Source organism: Hippocampus zosterae, chromosome 2, assembly GCF_025434085.1.
Source record: "Hippocampus zosterae strain Florida chromosome 2, ASM2543408v3, whole genome shotgun sequence".
NCBI lineage: Eukaryota > Metazoa > Chordata > Actinopteri > Syngnathiformes > Syngnathidae > Hippocampus > Hippocampus zosterae.
In genome coordinates this window covers 37991058-38012941 of record NC_067452.1, presented here as the reverse complement: position 1 = coordinate 38012941, position 21884 = coordinate 37991058, and the positions used below count along the sequence as shown (strand labels likewise).

The window sequence follows — 21884 nt, the reverse complement described above, 5'->3', positions numbered from 1 at the left end:
ATCTTTCTATCAGCCGTGATCACATTCATGGAAATCAGTGGAAATGGTGGGCATCTTTGACCTTACCTTTTTGTAGGCAGTAGAGAGAAGTGTGAAGAGAAGGTTGGTCAGCGGTACAGAGTCGATGAGCCTTTGGACCCTCTGGATGGAAGTGCTCTGCGCCATGATGTTGAGCTCAGCAGGTGGACCATCACTTGCCCAACCCTGCACGGGAAGAGAGTGATGGGTAAGGGACTGGTGCCAAGCTTGAATATCCAAGACAAAAGCGGTATTGTGAGAGTACCAACTTACTCGGTGCAGGGCCTCAACTTGTAAATCTTGGAATAGTGACGTTAAAAGCTTGATGGCATGGTTGGCCAAGATCACCGACAAAACTCCAAATCCTTGGTGTCTTAAAAAGAAATCAAAATTAAAAAGAGTAACATAATTTAGGATGAGAATTTCAAACACAATGCAGCACACTTCCGCGAGTCACTTTTGGTGAGATGCGATACGGATGATTCTTCGTCTCAAACTCTATGTGGGAGGAACAGCGGAGATCAATCCCAGTGTGTCTGGGCCACATCAGGTATTCCGCGAACAAAGTATATCTAATCCAATCTTTATTAATGACAGGTGAGAACATTAACGGTTCTCCAGGATGTCAACAAGACTGGTGAGGCGGTCTTCTCTCTCATCTCCCTGATACTTTGCATATCTAGTTAATAATGATATCTCATTTCTTGAGCACTGCAACTTTCTCTTCGCATTCAACGTTTATTGATGGCACAAAATTTCTTGAAGTTCAACGAAAAGAAGACAGAGGTGATATTGTTTGGCCCCAGTGGACCTTGTACATTCCATCCTGTAGACTTGGGCCCCCTATCTCCTTATCTGAAATCAACGGTCTCAAACTTGGGACTTAAACTGGACAGTGATTTCAAACTCGATCGGCAAATTGGTGCCGTTGTTAAATCCAGCTTCTTTCACCTTAGACAGCTGGCCAAAATAAAACCTTTCCTCTCACATGAACACTTTGAGACAGTAATTCATGCCTTTGTCACATCCCGGCTCGATTACTGCAACGCCCTGTACTTTGGAGTCAGCCAGTCCTCCATCAAGCGCCTTCAGCTGGTACAGAATGCCGCTGCTCGCCTCTTGACTGGTACTCGTAAGAGGGAGCATATAACTCCTACTTTGGCATCCCTTCACTGGCTCCCCATTCATTTTAGAATTATTTTTAAGATCCTCCTCTTTGTTTTCAAATCTCTGAATAATCTCGCGCCACCTTACCTCTCTGAGCTCATACGCCCCTACACCCCTGCCCGGCGCCTCAGGTCTGTGGACCAGTCTTTGCTAGACGTACCAAGAACTAAACTGAGGCTCAGAGGGGATCGAGCCTTTTCTGTTGCTGGTCCATCTCTCTGGAATGACCTCCCACTGAACATTCGGCAAGCCTCCTCGCTGCCCATCTTTAAATCCCTCCTCAAAACTCACTTGTATTCTTTGGCGTTTGACTCAGCATGACTTAGATTTGCTATTGGTTTTACTGCTTGGTGCTTTCTACCGCCTTATTACTTATTACTTATTACTGATTCGTCTTACTGTTTATTGTATATGTTATATGTATATGTACAGCACTTTGTATGCAGCGATGGCTGTTTGAAAGTGCTCTATAAATACTGTTGACTTGACTTGACTTGACTTGACTTGACTTTATTCTACAACCATGTTTTGATTTTGTATGAGAATATTTGAAGTTCTTGGGACTTAAATTTAACAACTTTACGCTCTATATTCAACAATTCTGTTTCAAATCTGTAGATATTAACAATGCTAAAACAATTGCTTGTCATTATTCATCAGTTAAATGTATCCATCCCTTTTTTTCTGTAAAATAGATAAAAAAGAACTAACAACAGACATATTTAGAATCACACATCATTTACCCTTTGCCAGGACCCAGTTTCGGTGACCCGGCACCATCTTTGGTGCGAGCAGCAATATCTCGGACACGCAAAGCAGCCAAAGGATCTTTCTCTTTGCCTTTGTCTGCGAGGGCCGTGGGACTCAGGTTAAGAATCAGGTAGAGGCTGTTTAAAAGGCACCATGCACCAAGAAGCTGGAAGTTCTGGTAATGCTACAGAACACAACACCACACCGTTAAGTATAACACAGAACTGAAATCCAAGCGTAAGGAGCATTGTGTCATGATTGAGTGGCTTGATGCTCACCTCTCCACCAGCTCGACGAGAATTGCTGATGGTTTGTCCAATCATTTCATAGATCTCCAACTGTCGCAAACACATTTCAGTTCACTTTACAAGACGTTCTTCACTCGGGCAAAAACGTCAGTATTGTAATAAAAAACAAAACAAAAAACTCACACATTTCTGGACTATTGTGGCAGCGTCGTTTTCATAGTCCTCCTCTTTGGTCCCAGTGGAGGCAGAGCGAAGCTGCAAGCCACTTCCTACCTGTAGTATGGCCATGCAGGTGGCCACGCTTACACCTAAACACAAAAAAAGGTTACATTTCATTTTACATCATCAAGACGGCAAGGATCACTTCTAGCAGTGAACAAATAAACAGTGTTTGGTCTGTTTATAATTTGTTTCCGAACGGAATAAACTAAGTACAGATTCATCTTGTTATGATTAAAGAGCAAGAAAAATCCTTCCCCACTAATGCTGGACCATATTTTCTCTGGTCAAAGCACAAAGGCTTTTGGCAGTGCTAGGACAGGAACGCACCATCCCACAAATCATTGGATGATTAACACAAGTACATGAGCTTATAAAAAAGTCAAGGCCCTGGACGAGAACAAAAAAAGAGCACGCCTAACAGGCTGCTATTGAATTACTGCAGCGCTTTTACAGCAGTTGTTCTCAAACTGTGGTCCGCAAGCGGTAACTTGGGACTCTAACAAATTAAATTTGCAATAAACAATGTTATGTTCAATCATTTTTTAAAATGCATAATTACCGGTACATACATATGAGAAGTGTGGCAGCTGATGATGCTAAATCAATTATTCAGTCCAACCTGAGCTATGGGCTATAAATACAATAAAATGAATTACTCCGCTATTTAGGGGTGCACACGAGATTCATGTTTAATCAGAATCAGAATCATCTTTAATGACCAAGTATGTAGAACACACAAGGAATTTGTCTCCGGTATAACACGCTGCATTAGTATCATCATAAACAAGGACATGACAAATAGGTATGGAAGGACATTTCGTAATGTAAGTGAACCGTAGTGCGGTGGTACCACCCAGTGACAACTGAGACAATGTGCAAAGTATCAGCAGGGCTAAAGTATTCAGTGATCAGTACATTTAATTAGCATTAATTAGCATTGTTACCGATTTGTTGCTTTACTGTTGTATACGTTAGCTGTTCCATGTACAGCACTTTGTATGCAGCGATGGCTGTTTGAAAGTGCTCTATAAATACAGTTGAGTTGAGTTGAGCATTAAGAAGAATGTCTCCACTATAAGGGGTCGCAGGACCCAAAATGTTTGAGAGTTTGCGTTTTAATAGAAATATTTTACAGGCAGGGTACTACGATTGTCAAAATGTGCCAGATCAATAAGATAAAACAACAGCAACAGTGAATGATCAGCCTACCAGCGTAAAGACAACTCAAAGCCAGGACGGTCATATCCAGTAATCTGCCTGGTGTCAGTGGCTCCAGTACAGGCAGAGAGAGCGTGTCCAAAGCCATGGTTACATCAATCACCAGTGAATGGAATCTGGGTATGTGAATGGTAGAGCACATTCATTATTTATTCACATTAGACAGCAACACAGACAAAAAAAACTAAATACGCAAACACAACATACCCATTACGGACAGCTGTGGCATCAGCTACTGTGGCAGGCATGATGAAGAATGAGTTTGCTGACACAGCATCTTGGAAACGGTTAATGTAACGTAGAAAGTAGGGTAGGTTGAGACACACTCGCAGTAACTTCTCAGACCCACCTGAGAAAACAAAAAGAGGAACCCTTTTCACAGTCTGCACGAAACTGACGTATCCAAGGCTCCTTTCTTAGGGTTTGCACAAAACTGGCTCGTCGGCGAGACATAAAAGTAGATTTGGCATTTTGCTTCTATTACTATCCTGGGAGCAAAATTAACCCCTGATCTCCCTTTAATTATATTATTTCTAAACCAATATTATTCTGGCAAAGATTTTTTTATCGGCATGTAGCTTCCTGTCCACATAAATTACTACTCACCCAGTTCTTGTAGGCTTGACACATTCTGAGCGACAAATGCATTCTTCATTTTGGCCTGAGCACCTTGGTCAGATGTCTGGTCATCACACTCACTCTCAGCCTATCAAGAAAGTCATCCGAATTATAACTAAAAATGTATGGCCGTCGATGGCGGCCATTCTGCAGTTAGTTGATTAGGCTGAGTTCGGATGGATATTCAGCATCAAGCCTTACCTGCATGTGTGGCGAAGGTGCAAAAATGGTGCTAAGGTCGGGGTTAAACACTGAAGTTAGCTGATTAAAGAAGTTCATCTGCACTTCTTTGTGTCGCAGTTCAGGGTTCAAAGTACTGGGTGCCTCCTTCTGATCCTCGACTGTTAAATCAAAAGCAAAATTGACAATTTTAGAATGCCCAATGAAATTGTAATTATTTATATATTTTTATCACATTTTTTTTCAATTTACACTCATGACACAAATTTATGTTGCAATTATTTCCCCCTAGAGATTTATTAATGGTTCTACCCAGACTACTGTACAGGAATGCACTTTTCCTGGAGTAAAAATGCCGAGACGTCTTTTCGTGTCACATTCAGATAACCATAAGACCACTCTTACCATCGGAAAGGGTTTTAATCGTTTGAGGCAGCTTGGCAGACTTCATCATTGCAGTGAAAGTAATAATTTCTGTGCGATCCAGTCTGCTACTGCCCGTGCAAAGTCCTTTTATTAGAAGAATCAGGTGTTTCTGCAATAATAATTATAATCATACATTGTAAAATGTGATTGGAAGTCATGGCTGAAGAAATTACACAAATTAAATAAATACAAAATTGAAAATGAAAGCAAATTGCATTTAATAGTAAATTTGAGCGACAAAATCCTGACTGGCTGATCTCACCTGTGACACAGCACATGCTTCGTCAGGGTTCTCCAAGCGCAGCAAAGAGAATTCGATCAGAACTTTGCATGCCGCAGCTACAGAGAGCAACTGATTCCTTGGTACTTCAAAAAAAAACAAAAAAATGCAAGGCAATTAATGATGGGGCGCAAGAAACTACAACATCTAGACTTTTTCTGAAGGTCATCTATTAAATATCCGAGAGAAGAAACACCGCAATAACCCAAACATGAAAGAACATCGAAGTTACGTACTTTGCCCGCATACTGTAGTGATGTAATGTGCAGAGAGTGCCACGAATGACGAGTAGAACGGCTCATATTGTTTGTCATGATGAAGAATGTCCGATTCACTGTAAACAAAAATGGAAATCATCGATTACATGTTGGACGTTATATTGACTTTTCTCACACACACACACACACACACACACGCACGCACGCACATGCACGCAGACTCAAAGTTGACTACGCCTTCACCGTGTTGTACTGTGTGACGACTAATCTTAGAATTAAAAAGGAGAAATGGTACTGATGCCTAGAAATGTTATTATCATAAACCCCATCTCTCCCTCCCATTTTTCTTTGCTTAAGAGTGATACTGTAGGATTTCATTATCCTTATCATACGAGAACTGCTTCGAATATAGTATGCATATGAAGTATCTGAAAAAAGTATGGGTTTTTTCCCCCCCATTAGTAAGCGGCCAAATTTCACTGAACACCTGTGCAGTGTTTTGAGCTCTGACAAGATTTCACAATGTGAAATGTGTGAATACTGCCGTACACACTCATGTTCCTAATAAAGTACAACCAACAAAGTACAAACAAAAACAAACAAGCGGATTGATTCAAAGAAATTCTAATTCCGATCCATGAACAGCATTATTTACTTATCGGGTCACTGACAGTTTTAAACCTATTGTTAATGTTCTTTATTTAAGTTGCTATTGCATGACCCCGAGTGCAACCGTGAACCCCCATGTGGCAATTGCGATTTTCCCACGCATGTGGCAATTGCGATTCAACGTACAGAATTCTGATTCTCATGGGTTTGACCCGTGAGTAATAGGTCGCAGACAAGGAGTATAAAAAATTACAGGTGATCATCAGTTTACGACGACATCACCACACATTACTTTGAGGTGAGGAACGGCACACAAAGAGCTAGTTTGAAGGGGGGGGCCAAGAAAACATGGTCGTGCAGAACAAGAAGAAATGCTCATTTAGCTCCATATTTGTGCCAAAGATTTAAGTAAAATCTTACGCAGTGACCATTGTGATATTTAAGATTACTACATTAAAATGATGTGCTTGCAGTTGTCACGTCCATCCCTGGTTTCTTAGAGGAATAAGGTGTCCTGAAAGGTACTTTAAACATGTAAGCATGTATTACCTTTACAAATTAACACAATACTGAAGGTTTGGGGACACTCAGACTTCAGAGAACCACACAACAACAGTACCACAAGCAGCTATGGAAGGCACAAGTCTAATCCACAATTGATTAGAACTCCCAGTTTAATTTATGAATCTCAGAGCTAATATAAAGATAATTAAACAAATCCAGGATATTTAAGCATCAAAATGTTCAACCATAACCACATAGTTTTGTGAAATGAAAGTCTACTACTTTAGTACAAACATAATGTATATGAAACGATAAAATAGCAGAGCTGCTTGTAAAAATGCACAAGCAGCCCGTGCTTCGCAGGTCCGTTCAGTTAAATGACCTGGCAAAGCAGTATTCTATTTTGGTCGCAATGCAGGTCTGCATTGACCGCCAACATTTTTTTGTGGATTAGAAAAAATGAGTACAATGTTACCTCCAAAATGCAATCCAGGCATAGTTCATATGGCTGGGGGCCGCACGACTTTGCCATGAAATGCATCATTGCATACTAACCATCCTCATGTGCGGGAGGGCTTACCGGTAACTTATTTTTCAAGCCACACAACACATCCATCCACATCCTTATTGCAGCCGTGCATTGAGAAATTTGGCATATATGACTAGAGAAGCTCCAACCGGTGTCTGATAATTAGCGATATTCATGAACAAGTTAGTGATTGGTGAATCCGATCAAAGCCTCTAAATGTCAATCCTAAGCATGTAATTGTTCTGGTAAAAAAGTGACAGATTTCCCCCCCCCCCCCCTAAATGATTTACTACTATCACAATTAAGATATCCTTTATTTGTCCCACACTGGGGACATTTATTTAATAACTTGTTTCAATCCTAACAAAATATATAGAGGCATGTTCCTGTCTCTCCATTCCATTATTTTTCACTCGCAAAGTATGACAAGTAAGTCAAGGAATTGACTTAAAGTTCCAGTTCGTTTAAAAAAAAAAACTGACAAAGGTTAGTGTGCAGCTATGTCAGCAAGTTAACATGACGGACAGAACGAATAAATAATATTCTATTAGATGACAGAGAGTCTATAATTGGCATGTGTATTGACTTCTTGGTTCCAACTTTGTTTAGTGGTTTGCCATGACATTTCACGAATTTAAAAATATGTGCTTTGGATCTTTACTGATCCAGAGGACTTGTGTAGACTGCATTTCTTAAATTATCCTCACGCCAAATCTTTGAAAGGCAGTGTACGTATAGAAAATTTGTTTTTGAAAAAAAATCCTTTATTATTATTAAATTATAAAATAGTTTACATAGACATTAACATATTTGCTCCTAGAAAATACGGAGAAGAGTCGCGAGGGCCCCCCTCCAATCGTTGACACAACCACATATAATAAGTGTCAACAGAGTAGGTAACATGCTGAACTGTCACTGCGGTGCACCCAGGCGAGTCTGGAAAAGTCGAGCCAGCTATGCAAAACCAATGTTTTACGCTCAACATGGTCACGTATGTGGCCATTTCCTCGTCACGTTATCCAGACCTTTTGGCAGGCCCGTTTGCTAGCTTGATTGGAAATGTTTAGTTAGCTAGCTAATGATGAAGCAGATTTTGCTAACATTTACAATTACGTTGTAACGTATACTCGAACACGCATAAATGCCCTTGTATCGAAGGGGGTATTGTGTTTCGAATAAAAATCGTGTACCGAGTTAGGTTAAAATTAAATGCATTTTAAGTAGTTGCGTTAGCTAACACCAGCAGCTGATTTGATGCCAATGCAAGTTAAGCTCAACTAGCCGCTTAGCCGCTACCGTTAGCTTAGCAAAAGCTAAGTGGTTGACGTTTCCCCATCCAGTTCCACTACCCAGGCTATGTTAGCAAGTTAGCAAATCAGCGCACTCCAGGGTGGATGCGACCGGTGTTTGCCCAAACGCGGAGCCGTGACGTGTTGACACGCGACCGCTTACCTGTTAATAATGGATCCGATAAGCTGCGGCAGCTCTTTCGTTTCAAATGCGGTGTACGAAGCCGATAAAAGCGGTCGCACCGCTGCTGTCCATTCGTGTTCCCCATTTCCTCCGCTCGACGCCATCTTGAAATCCCATACAGAAAAAAAGCTAGTTAGGGGAAGAAGAAACTGAGTGCGCAACTTCACAGGGGGCGCTGTCGGCCCGTAAACGCTTCACGCCAAACTCGTTGCTATCCTTCGACATTTTCTTTCTTACACTAAAACCTTCGAATTCACGTCATAAAACGTGAGCCGTTACGTTAAATGTGTTTCGGTACACCCAACCTTGATATTTTTAAGTATTTTTCTTCCCATTACAATGTACGAGGGAAATGGCTCTGGTTACTAATAAAGAAAAGCAGTAATTACTATGTATGGATAATTTAAGGTTGGTTGAGGAGATCAAAACGTAAACCTTTTTTAGGTAAGTTATCTCGGGAAGTTTTTGTTTGTTTTTTGGGGTGGGGAGCGTGATTTGACGAGCCCCGCGCGTCATCAGTAGTCCTGTAGTCCCATAGACGGATAAAATGCAGACACCTAACCTAATTTACCAGTTTGGCCCGTTGCCTCAGAACGGTAGGTCCGTCCGCCATTTTAGATGTGGCAGAACTGCCCCAACCAGTTCCTCCCAACCACTTAAATTATCGGATATTAGGCGGAAAACTATTCAAATTGATCATATTTATTTATTCATTTATTACAATTCATGTATAATTATTTGTGTGTCCATGCCAGCAATTGACATTCAAAACAGTCCGGAATATGTGCGACCAACTTCCGCATACGGCAAAACTAAACATAACCAAAACAAACAAACCTTCAGATAATTCATCTTCAAATTAGCATGGTTTCATGGGGGGCTGAAAAGTGATGCGTTTGGAGATGCAAGAATCCACCCGTCAGAAGCGATGTGTATTTTTTTTATTATTATTTCATGACTATTAATGTTACCACAGTATGCAACATGATTCCTGAGATAAAAAATCATACGATTTTAAAATTCAATATTTATCTGTGTCAATCAAGTAGATCTTGAAACATAGCGGTGAATGTGGCCTTTCTGAAAGGATTAATTTATTTTTCAGAGTATTATCAATTTAACAACAGAAAATGGCAATGGCTGAGATTACTCAATTCAACTCAACTCAACTGTATTTATAGAGAACTTTAAAACAACCACCAGTGTATATGAAGACTAAATCGCAGAAAAGTCCTTCCCTGACTTTCTTCTGTTTGTTTATAGGAATTTATGGTACAGTATTATTGTAATATGCCATGTGTAAGACTTCCATAAACACACTTTCACAGGAAAAAAGACACAGGAGCTTGTGCTCTTGAAAAAAAATAAATAATGTGCTGGTCCCAGGAGTGTGACCAGAATTTTTCAGTGCGATGGCTATGGTAAGGGACTCGGATAACGTATCATGGATGGATATGTCAGTTTTACACATTTTAATCATGTCAGAATAAAGTAAACCCAAAGGAACCAAATATGCATTTTCCAGTGTAGATAGTGCCGTTTTATTTGCAGTGATATTAATGTAAAATTTCATAGTGAACATATTTCATATATCTCATAGTGATTCGCTAATTAAAGTTAATAGGGGGGCGGGGGGGTCCGTCCACATTTCCCTCTTACCATCCCTTTGGCCGCCCCTGGTTGGTCATTTATTTCAATCCAACTTTCCGTCCAGCACGCCCGCGACCCTCGTGAGGATAAACTGTTCGTATAATAGATGGATGGATTCACGTTAAAAGCTGTCTCGTAACGTTGTGCACTTAACTGTTGTATGATGCACATCCAGGACTTCATAGGATAGTAAAATTAAACACAAAGTCAGCGAATTCTCATCGCAAAATTGTGTTGAAATGGCCAAATACAACTGAAACTTTTTTTCGTATTAATCCTGTAAACTGGCTTTGACAGTTGGTTGACATGTCTCCACGGAACAAACGAATGAGGCGTGCCACATCCAACATGGCGGGAAAATCTTTTTACGATTAAATACTTCGTGCGATATTATGTGTTACGGTATGAAAGTCTTCTATTGACTTGAAGTTGACGTTTGGAAGACGCTTTCGAGCACTGAATTGTGTTGCTTTAAACCGAACTGCATTTTCGTAGACCACGAAACCCCCAAACTATAGGGGGCAGTATTTTTCCGGAGACCAAGTGAGAAAAAGACATCGTCCTACTTCCTGCTGTATGTCCCGAAGAGTGCAAGGAAAAATGACTGTACCAATGGCTAAATTGTATTTGTTGTCGTTCAAAGTGATTATGTTATGCCTCGCTGTCGATGCCGTCTTTGAAGATCAAGTGGGAAAATTTGACTGGTAACAAACAATTCTGCAAACGTTTGAAAAACGCACGGTTTCAAAATCCTGTCATGTGGTGTAGACATGCTAATGCTAACACTTGCGAGGGTGTCCGCTAGTGTGTGCAGTTATCCGTTTATTGTATTTGCACTGGACTTTGAATCAAGGAAAATCCAGAATGTGCGTAAAACACTGCCTGCGTTATTTGCTGGTTTATTTTTTTGACGACATTCATAAAGCTTAGCGGTTTTTTTAATCTGGTAATATTAACGTACTTGTGTGTCCATCCGTATATTTTGTTTAATGACTGAATTTATGTAATATGCAACAATGTAAAATGGTTATGTCACCAAAAACAGAGCATATTATTTTTTCTCAACAGGAGGCAGCAATATGTTGGCAATGTCCGCTTTGCCTATTTTGATGCCCACCTGCAGTCATCCAAAAAGGTGATTCTGGCAACCGAGAAGAATGTTTTTGCTGCAGTAAACACCAGAACTGGAGAACTTTGTGAGTATTTTACTGGTCTGGTCTGTTGTACCCATTTACTGGTTGTTGTGGAAAAGAGCGTTTTTTTGTGAAGTCTTGATTGCTTGTCTGTCACAGTTTGGCGGCATGTGGATAAGAATGGGCCAGAGGGAAATATCAATGCTCTTCTTCATTATGGACAAGGTAAGTGCGTGAAGCAATTTGGGCACACTGAGTTGTATAGAGCATTTACGGAGCAATTTTTTTTTTGTCTATTAGATGCTGTGCTTGTGGTAGGAAATGGCCGCATATTACGTTCTTGGGATATAAATGTTGGTGGTTTGAATTGGGAGATTGTCCTGGACTCTGGCAGGTGATAGACAGCTTGTTTTATGCTATGCTGCACCGTATTGTCAATACGGTTGTTGAACCATGTCTGTTTTTGTTCAACATTCCAGTTTCCAGGCGGCATCTTTTATTGGACAGCAAGACACAGTTAAGCATGTTGCTGTTTTAAAGAAAACTGCCTTGTCTCTTCATTATCTTTCAAATGGTCATCAAAAGTGGATTGAGAATCTCCCAGATGGGTAAGAACCCCAACCTTTTTATAGCTTGATGAAAATGTCCTAATATTGCCCATAATTTAACATTTATTTTGAGCATGGTTGAGGGGTAAAACAACTAGAAATGTTGAAACATGGTCTTTCCATATTACAAACACATCTTGCGGGTGGTCTGGAACATAACTGCTGGAATAGACTCGTGGGTTTATTGAATTCTTTTTTTTTCTCTTATGTCCAAAAATGCCACTAGATGACACCAGAGTCCTGTCTAAACGGACATTAATTATTGGTGTCAAGAAAGTACAGTACTGTATGTTGAAGTAATCCATCTCTCAACTCAAGTGGTGCTTTTTTTGTTGATTTTTGGGCGGGGAACCCAGTCGACCCACACCCACTCATGACCGTTCCTGTCAAACGAATATTGGATGTTCATTCGTATTTTTTGAAGACTTTAAAATGAAAAAAAAACAAAACAAAACTATTTAGTTTTCATTATGGATTGGATAATAATGCATATGTCTTTTTTTTCTGTTTTTCCAGCGAGACAGTGGATTACCAGTTTGTGTATTCTGGAGGAACTGGGGAAGTGTATGTACTGGGAGTCCTGCCTCATTCCCACATTGCTATTGTTACTTACAGTGTGGACGATGGAGAAATAATAAAGCAGGTATTCACAATTTCATCTGAAGCCTTTGTGGAAAACTGCACATTGGTCATACCCGGGCAATGCTCAGGCCTTTTTGATTAACTTTCTTTCTTTGCTTGTTGAGGTTTCAGTGGAAGCGCCGTGGCTGTCAAACATACAAAGCAGCTGCGCCATGGTCAGCCAGGGAATATTGATGTGCATGGATACCTTGTCAACCTCTCTCTACATGCTTGATGTTCATGCACAGACACAGATGACCCAGATCCCTCTGGAGGTATTCACCTGAATAAAATTCTCTCCATGGTCCCGTATTGTTAATATGTCTCAAACGTCTCCCCATCCGTAGTCACTGGGGCTCCATGTTGCACCCGACTTCCTTCCCGTGATGGTGTCCGCCCAGCCTAATCCGTCCCGGCGCCCGCTCTCGGAGTTCCTCCTTCAGCTCAGTCCCGACCATTACCTGCTTCTTCAGCTCAACAACGGACAGATCGTCACACTGAGGGATTTCAAGCCTGTACGTAGCACACCTGCAGCATTGCCGCACACGATTTAGATCAGGGGTGTCCAAACTTTTTGCCAAGGGGGCCAGATTTTATGTGGTAAAATGTCGGGGGGCCGACCTTGGCTGACATTCTTTACATTGAACAACAATATTGTTCAACAAATTTTAGTAAGCCAGTCTGTTTCACATTTCCATTTTTATTTTAATTTCAACAATCTTAAGAATTTCTTTTGGTTCATTTGAAACAGGTATATCACATGCAACTGCTTATTCACTTGACTTTTTCTTAAACAGAAGTCTCCTGAGTGCGAATTGATTGATTTGAAACATAAAATGTATCACCATGACTTTTCAATAGTCACAAAACCTTTGACTCGAACAACGGGGAAATGAACAAGCAATACACATATCTACAACTGCAAGGATCATTTGAAATATGACATATCAGTCAATATAAACAGGGAGTGATGTCTTGTTAACTCATGAGTGATGCCCTCTAGTGTCTAAATGCTATTACTCATTTAGTGAATGCTATTACTCATTTAGCCACTAGAGGGAAGCAGTACTCTATGAAACATCACTCACCAGTCTACGAGACCTCAGTCAATGCAACACGTGTTCCATTGCGCCCAACCTGCGGGCCAGACGGCACTGATTTTATGACAGGGGCCGAGGGCCGGATGAAAATCGACCGCGGGCCGGATTTGGCCCGCGGGCCGGACTTTGGACATGCCTGATTTAGATGAACATGCCACTCTGGAGGAGTCTGTGGACCCTTTACTGTACTCTTAATTTTGCACTCCTCACTTATAGAATGTTTATCGATGCCTTCACTGAGTGATTATTTCAAATAGGGATCTGTTGGATCGTCCCTTCCTCCACTGCTTTGATTTAAAAGTAACATTTGCAGTAGAGAAACTTTAATCATGTTTTCATCCACTTCTACAGTGGAACCCGTGAGAAAGTCGACTAAATGGCAGTCTGGCACATAGTTGTGATCTTTGATCACACGCTTCCGGTTCCTCACGTGATATTTATCTGCTGGTCTCGACAAAATCCTGATTTTCAAGGAGTAGAGACCTTTCACCTTTTGTCTTGAACCCTAGGCGATGCTGGCTTCATTTGCCACCACCGGAGATAAAACCGTTGTTGCTGTTATGTCACCCAAGAATAAAACGGTGAGTGAACGTGTCATTTGACTCTCTCGTCTGCAATTGAAATCTAAACGTGTCATATCAAAACACTTTGGATGATTACCGTACCTTTCTTCCAATCTCGTAGGCCTGCAGCGTTAACCTGTTCAGCGCAGAAACTGGACGCAGACTTCTCGACACCACCTTGAATGTTAACATCGATCCTAATAGCGGCAAACCCGAGAAGGTGAGGAAATATTCCCCAAAGCCAGTTTCCAGGTTCTCGTCAGTCCCTGGATTAGTCATCTCTGTTGGCTTTCTGTACACCCGTGCCACATTGTCATTACTTGTGTTCTGTCTTTTCAGCTTTACGTTCAGGCATTTTTAAAGAAAGACGACTCTGTTGGTTACAGGGTCATGCTGCAGACCGAAGACCACGCGCTGAGCTTTTTGCAACAGCCAGGTATTGACTTTGCTTTGGAGAAGGTCTTATGCTGCTTTGCCGCTGTGCTTTTTTTGCGAGGGTCTGTGGGGGGTCGGGGTGGGTAAGCTAATGGAAATAAACCGTCTGCTGTCCCCGTTAGGGTTGCGGGTGACTGCATTATATAGTTCTCCCTTCGCTATTAGTCACTGGGGTGAACTAGACAGATGAACAAAGGTAAATGATTTGCCATGTACAAATCGCAGTAGTAATAGTTGATCTTTTTTGGACCATTTTGATTTTTTTCTTTACATTTTAAATTTTGTTTATTTAAGTTGGGCAAAATTTTCAGTTTGAGAACGTTTCAGGCACGCCGCCAAAAGGTGGCAGTAGAGAATGCATTACCCGCCCATGTTTGAATCTTCTATTGAATAATCAAGTAATTGGAGAAACAAATATTTTGTGTTCTTAATGAACAAAATGTGCGTATGAGGTGCAGATGATATTATTGGGGTCGCCATCCTCGCGTTCTTAGACCATACTATCTGTGAACTTTTGTGTGTTGGCCTTTAAAAAGCGAGACCTTGCCTGGTAAGTGATTTGGGTGTCATTGAATTAAAGTGAGTTAGCTGTTATGAGCACAGTTTAGCGGCTAACCGTTTGCCAGTCTGAGTCTTGGTTGTGGTTACCGGCGACGGGCCAAATATCCCTTGTCAAATAAACACAAATTACGGTAATTGATATAATCAGACCAGAAATTGTATCGCCAGACATGTGCCTTCTGCTGTGTTGCGTCAAATGAGCAAGCACTAAGTGTCTGTTTTCAGGGCGTGTCGTGTGGACCAGAGAGGAGTCTCTTTCAGACGTAGTGACCATGGAGATGGTGGATCTGCCCCTCACGGGAACACAGGCCGAGCTGGAAGGGGAATTTGGCAAAAAGGCCGGTAAATGTCTGCCGGAGCACCGTAACCTGTCGCGTTCCATGACTCACAGCATGACGCGGTCTGTGAATTACTTTGTTGCTTTTAGCTTCACCTTTTCTTTTTCTATCCATTTTATTGCTGCACCTGGATTCAGCCATTCAAGGTAAAAAGAAAATGTTTCAGCAATTTTAGGTCACCGATGGTGGAGTTGCACGCTTGCCTGACTTGTGTACGGGCAGCGTGGGATCAATGATGTGGTTGTGGGTGTGAATGGTTGTTGGCGTCTACATGTGCCCTGCAACTGACTGGCGACCAGTCTAGGGAGCCTATCTGAGCTGACCTCGGGTGGAAATCAGCACCCCAACATACTGTATTTTCCTCTCGCATTGCCATAACGTGCGTAAAAGTAGTGCCACATAAGAGCGAAAAAAAAATAAAAGTCACTTGAAGCAAGCAGTGGTCACGTGAGAGACTGCGGACCTTATATTAAGCACCGACTGTGTTCTTCACTCGCACTCCTGTCAAGATGGCCTGATGTCCATGGTGCTGAAGCGCCTGTCCTCCCAGCTCATCCTCCTACAAGCATGGCTCGCTCACCTCTGGAAGCTTTTCTACGATGCGCGCAAACCTCACAGCCAAGTTAAAAACGACGTGAGCATCGAGACGCTGTCCAGAGATGAATTCAACTTGCAGAAAATGATGGTCATGGTCACCGCATCTGGCAAGGTACTCCATGGTCTGTTGCTTCTTTCATGCACATGTCCGACAGAGGGCATGACCGATAGGTTTTATTATTATTGAGATATTTTTGGCTGATTCTGATATTTGGCAGAATAAAATAACAGATTAATTGCCTGATTAATTAAAAATAAATTGTTTTGGGGCACTTAATGCAAACAACAAAGATATGAATTACAGGCAGAACATTTGACCGTTTTACAATATCTCGTCTTAAAGGGGAAGTCAACCCCCAAGATTTTCATTACAAGAATATGTTCTCCCCAGCCTCACTAGTCTGAACGGTGCATTCTGGTTAATATTGCGTCTGAAGTATGAGTTGAGCGGTAAAATGCGCCCATTTTTGTCCATCTCGGGGCGAGTGAAAATGACATCACAGTTGCTCAGGGCTCAGGTAATGACCAGTGATGGCTCAGCTTTAGAAATCAAGTGAGCCGCGATTGGTCGTTAAAGTGCGACTTAACTCCTCCTCCACAATATGAATCAAGATGTCATCTTTAGACTAGAGGAGGTGCATAGAACAGTGGTCACCAACATGGTGCCCGCGGGCACCAGGTAGCCCGTGAAGACCACTTGAGTAGCCCGCCAGTGCCTGGACATTGTGATTTGCTAGTAGAAATTATGATTTAAAAATGCAAACATTGGCAGTACTGTGAGACATTTCGAAACACGATCAAAGTCTGACAATTTAAATCATCAAGTATTAAAAATAACACATCCTCATATTATTGAAGGTATTTTGGACAAATATGTTATTTCAGACGTGTATCAATTTGGTAGCCCTTCACACAATCGGTACACATGAAGTTGCTCTCACCCTCAAAAATGTTGGTGACACCTGGCATAGAACATATTATTGGAAAGAAAATGTTGGGGTTGAATTCCCCTTTAATGTTACAACTAAGCATATCGCATGATTTCAAGGCAAATATTTTTTTGTTTGTTTATGTGAGGGGATAGGGTGTTGGAATGTTGATATTTTTGTGTTGTGTTGTAATGCATTTATTTGTTTCAAAAAAATAAACCAGATTTTAGAGGAGCTATTATCAGCCATTCAGCCGGCCGATTAATTGGTTTTGATTGATCCCAAACCACCAAACTTCCTCCTCTCGTCTCTTCAGCTCTTCGGCATTGACAGCAAGACGGGCACTATTTTGTGGCGGCACTACCTGGAGAACATCCCATCCAACGCAGCCTTCAAACTCATGGTGCAACGGACCACTGCCCACTTCCCTCACCCCCCTCAATGCACGCTGCTCATCAAAGACAAGGTATGCCGCCGCAAGATTTGAGGCTTCAATCTTTATCGAATATCCCCCCCTTTTTTTTTTTTAAATGTAAATCCTGAGGCTTTTGTTTTCCTACCAGGACACAGGCTTGACAACACTCCATGTTTTTAACCCCATATTTGGGAAGAAGAGCCACATTGCCTCACCTGCTTTGCCTCGGCCAATCCTTCAGTCGCTCATGCTTCCACTCATGGACCAGGATTACGCAAAAGTCTTACTGCTTGTCGATGACCAATATAAGGTCAGACTGCACACCGGCACGAACGAGCTTCCTGCTGTTGTGTGCGTGGAATCACAGTTGAGTGAATAAATAAAATATATAGACATATATTTATATATATTTTCTTTTTATTACAGGTGTCTGCCTTCCCCTCCACAAAGAATGTCTTGCAGCAGCTCCAGGAAATGGCTTCGTCTATATTCTTCTACTTGGTTGACTCCATCCAGGGGAGACTGTCTGGATATAGGCTGCGAACGGCAAGTGACTCCATAGTCACCGTTTTATTTATTTTATATAATTTTTTTTAATTTATTCTAGTTACTATGTCAATTTTCTTTTATTTTTATCGACTTCTGTATTTTGAAGCACCGAGTCACTATAGTTACTGACTTTTACAACTGCTCATATAATTATCTTTAAAAAAAACGACTTCAATTTCTGACTCGAACTATTAAATTAAATAGAATGTTAAGAACGAAGCACTTTCTGCATCATTAGTAAGTCATTGCAATTGTGCGGCTCCGTCTGGCGTGTGCGCCTTGGCCACAGCAGCCATGATACAGACACAGTTGCAGACTGAGACGGACAGAGGAGACGGTCACAACTCTTCGGTAAGGGTTGAATGCGGTTATCTTTGTCTTGTAGTGGTTAGCGCGTTGGCTTCACAGTGCAGAGGTACCGGGTTCGATTCCAGCTCCGGCCTCCCTGTGTGGAGTTTGCATGTTCTCCCCGGGCCTGCGTGGGTTTTCTCCGGGTGCTCCGGTTTCCTCCCACATTCCAAAAACATGCATGGCAGGCTGATTGGACGCTCTAAATTGTCCCTAGGTGTGAATGTGAGCGTGGATGGTTGTTCGTCTCTGTGTGCCCTGCGATTGGCTGGCAACTGATTCAGGGTGTCCCCCGCCTACTGCCCGAAGACGGCTGGGATAGGCTCCAGCACCCCCTGCGATCCTTGTGAGGATTAAGCGGTTCGGAAAATGGATGGATGGATGGATAAAAAAAACATTTAAAAAAAAGGAAAATTCTGCAATAATTGATTTGATTTTGGCTAACATAGTAGGATTAAATCGTCCAGGCCCGAGTTAAAACGTCATAACACGGAGGCTATCCGTTAGCCCATTTATGACATTTTGAATTGATTGTTAGAATTAATCAAAATTGACTTGTTCACGGCAGAGCTATGTGCTCACAGCACCGATTTTGCATCCTTAGGATTTGTCAACTGAGCTCATCTGGGAGGTGGTGATCCCCACAGAGATCCAAACAATTGTCTCGGTCAAAGGGAAAAGGCCAAATGAGCACGTGCACTCCCAGGGTCGCGTCATGGGGGACCGCAGCGTCCTCTATAAGGTCGGTACAGAAAGTCATGTTGGTCAGAAAATTAAGGGAATAAACCAATTTACCGATGCAAGGATGACATTGACAATTTGTCGCGATTGTTCCTGCGTGCCACAGTACCTGAACCCCAACCTACTGGCGGTGGTGACCGAGAGCACTGACATGCACCAAGAACGAAGCTTTATCGGCATCTTGCTGATCGACGGCGTGAGCGGTCGAATCATCCACGAGGTCGTTCAAAGGAAAGCCAGGGGGCCGGTGCACGTTGTGCACTCTGAAAACTGGGTGGTGGTAAGTCTTGCCGTGTCTGCATCCCCCTTCAAGCTATTACAATCCCAGATTGTCAGGTTAAGTCATCATTGGTTGAATTTTATTCATTTGCAGTATGAATACTGGAGCACCAAGTCTCGCAGGAACGAGTTTTCGGTGATTGAACTGTACGAGGGAATGGAGCTGTACAACAGCACCGTCTTCAGCTCTCTGGATCGGCCGCACGCCCCGCAGGTGTTGCAGCAGTCTTACATTTTTCCTTCGTCCATCTCCACCATGGAGGCCACGCTGACCGAGAAAGGCATCACCAGCCGCCATCTCCTCAGTGAGTTTTGTTGAGATTAGTCCCATTTTCGTGATAAACAGATCATTTCAACACTTTATTCTCCCCCACGCCCCAGTTGGCTTGCCGTCAGGAGGAATTTTATCACTGCCCAAAATGTTCCTCGACCCTCGGAGGCCTGAAATCATATCCGAGCAGAGTCGGTAAGCACATTTTCCGTGTGTTGCCATCATGAGCGGTTGAGTGTTGCAACATGTCAGCTGCGATATTTTTGTCATCCTATCAATATCAAGATATTCATCCACACAGGGAGTAAGAGGAAGATGGAGGGAAGTCTTTTTAAATAAATCTAAAGGAAGTAAAGACTATCACGAAAAATCCCAAACTATTATAACCTTGTAATTACATTAAGATATCCTTTATTTGTCCCGCAATGGGGAAATCACGATCAGAATTCAGAAAGGAAAAAACGCTGGGTAGGGAGAGGGGAAAAAAAACACGCTCGAACTAACCTCTACCGAGGATAATTTAAGTCAAGGATAATATATATATATATATATATATATATATATATATATTCATTCATTCATTCATCTTCCGTACCGCTTGATCCTCACTAGGGTCGCAGGGGGTGCTGGAGCCCATCCCAGCCGTCTCCGGGCAGTAGGCGGGGGACACCCTGAATCGGTTGCCAGCCAATCGCAGGGCACACAGAAACGAACGACCATTCGCACTCACACTCACACCTAGGGACAATTTAGAGTGTTCAATCAGCCTGCCATGCATATTTTTGGAATGTGGGAGGAAACCGGAGCACCCGGAGAAAACCCACGCAGGCCCGGGGAGAACATGCAAACTCCACACAGGGAGGCCGGAGCTGGATTCGAACCCGGTACCTCTGCACTGTGAAGCCACGTGCTAACCACTGGACTACCGGGCCGCCCTATATATATATATATATATATATATATTATATATATAATAATATAATATTATATTATATATATAATATATATATATATATATATATATATATATATATATATATATATATATAATATAACATTATATATATAATATTGACTATATATATATAATATAATATTATATATATAATATTGACTATATATATATATAGTCAATATTCACCAAATTGTGACCCACCAGTAGATTTTTAGTGTTCATATGTTGTTGTAATGTCCAGGGAGGAGAACCTGATCCCTTATGCTCCAGAGTTGATCATCCGCACCGAATGGTTCGTCAACTACAATCAAACGATTTCACGAGTGCGTGGAATTTACACTGCCCCCTCTGGACTGGAGTCCACATGTCTGGTGAGTCTGTCTTCGGGTGATCTTGAGTGTTTATTTTGAGGCAGCGTCACTGGTGGGAAGTAATGTCATACAATTACTTTGTCACTCTATTTCGATATTTCAGGTGTCTGTCCGAGACGTTAATTTTTTCCATATATATATATATATATATATATATATATATATATATATATTAGCACGCAATTAGTCTGAACTATCTTACTTTTACAGAATTGGAATCCATACTTGTACTTTTACCAGTCTTTGTCACACAAGTCGCTATACTGGTGCTACCTCTGCGCAACACTCAAGCGAAACGCTCCCCTCCTTTCCCCACAGGTGGTGGCATACGGTCTCGACATCTACCAAACCCGCGTCTATCCTTCCAAACAATTTGACGTGCTGAAGGACGATTATGACTACATGCTGATCAGCAGCGTGCTCTTCGCACTCTTCTTTGCCACCATGATCAGCAAGCGGTTGGCTGAAGTCAAGCTGCTCAACAGGGCCTGGCGGTAAAGCGGTCGCCGGCTGTGTCACCAGTTTTCCGACAGCCCGGACGCTGCACTTCGGACCTCAGGCCGGGGAGGCGACGGCTAGCGGAGGTCCAAAAAAGGCCCATAAGGAACTGCAGGGGGAGGGAGGGAGGGAGGGAGTACTTTTTTGTGTGTGTCTCTGTTTGTTTTTTTAACTTATTTCTAGGCAAAGGAAGAAGTCATAGTGGAGTAATTTTATTTGTGCCATGTTTGGATAAAATCTAGCTTAAAAAAATAATGTACTTTCCGTTAAACTTGCTGCAAATAATTTGTGAGTAAATGAAGAAACCCCACTTACTACTTGAAGCAGCAAACCCAATCATCCCTCATCACTTATCCACCACAGACGACGACGAGATGAAGCGTTTATTTCTTCCGGGCAGTCATCCTGCCGCTCCAGCTGCGTGTGTGTAAGGCGAACCACTTGAGAGTCATTACAACTGTT

The 21884-nt window shown here is 42.0% G+C and overlaps 2 protein-coding genes across 9 annotated transcripts in view; one reads left to right on the top strand and one right to left on the bottom strand.

The window, feature by feature from the left end:
- Positions 1-8606, bottom strand: part of ubr4 (ubiquitin protein ligase E3 component n-recognin 4) — a 45142-nt gene extending 36536 nt beyond the window's left edge. For all 8 annotated transcript variants that reach the window (XM_052059045.1, XM_052059047.1, XM_052059048.1 and 5 more), the window contains exons 1-13: positions 8440-8606; positions 5364-5461; positions 5110-5213; positions 4827-4956; positions 4443-4582; positions 4230-4329; positions 3831-3972; positions 3615-3739; positions 2367-2491; positions 2214-2273; positions 1929-2119; positions 292-391; positions 67-204 (exon numbers count right to left, since the gene is read on the bottom strand). In XM_052059045.1, the coding sequence (XP_051915005.1) occupies positions 67-204; positions 292-391; positions 1929-2119; positions 2214-2273; positions 2367-2491; positions 3615-3739; positions 3831-3972; positions 4230-4329; positions 4443-4582; positions 4827-4956; positions 5110-5213; positions 5364-5461; positions 8440-8564 (1578 nt within the window). In that variant the 5' untranslated portion in view covers positions 8565-8606. The remainder of the gene's footprint in view (positions 1-66; positions 205-291; positions 392-1928; positions 2120-2213; positions 2274-2366; positions 2492-3614; positions 3740-3830; positions 3973-4229; positions 4330-4442; positions 4583-4826; positions 4957-5109; positions 5214-5363; positions 5462-8439) is intronic.
- Positions 8607-10645: 2039 nt separating this feature from the next.
- Positions 10646-21677, top strand: emc1 (ER membrane protein complex subunit 1). The gene is made up of 22 exons (XM_052059175.1): positions 10646-10814; positions 11179-11306; positions 11403-11468; positions 11544-11637; positions 11723-11851; positions 12368-12494; positions 12598-12747; positions 12820-12987; positions 14082-14153; positions 14257-14355; positions 14475-14571; positions 15357-15473; positions 15979-16178; positions 17312-17461; positions 17559-17720; positions 17837-17956; positions 18912-19049; positions 19155-19328; positions 19422-19632; positions 19709-19793; positions 20795-20924; positions 21243-21677. The coding sequence occupies exons 1-22, from the start codon at positions 10687-10689 to the stop codon at positions 21420-21422; spliced, it is 2925 nt and encodes a 974-aa protein (XP_051915135.1). The 5' UTR covers positions 10646-10686; the 3' UTR covers positions 21423-21677.
- The last annotated feature ends 207 nt before the right edge of the window (positions 21678-21884 follow it).

Coding starts and splice junctions, on each gene's coding strand:
- emc1 (XM_052059175.1), top strand. CDS start 10,687: ATGTCCCGAAGAGTGCAAGGAAAAATGACTGTACCAATGGCTAAATTG. Junction 14,356..14,474: donor ATAGCGGCAAACCCGAGAAG/GTGAGGAAATAT, acceptor CTGTCTTTTCAG/CTTTACGTTCAGGCATTTTT. Junction 16,179..17,311: donor TGGTCACCGCATCTGGCAAG/GTACTCCATGGT, acceptor TCGTCTCTTCAG/CTCTTCGGCATTGACAGCAA.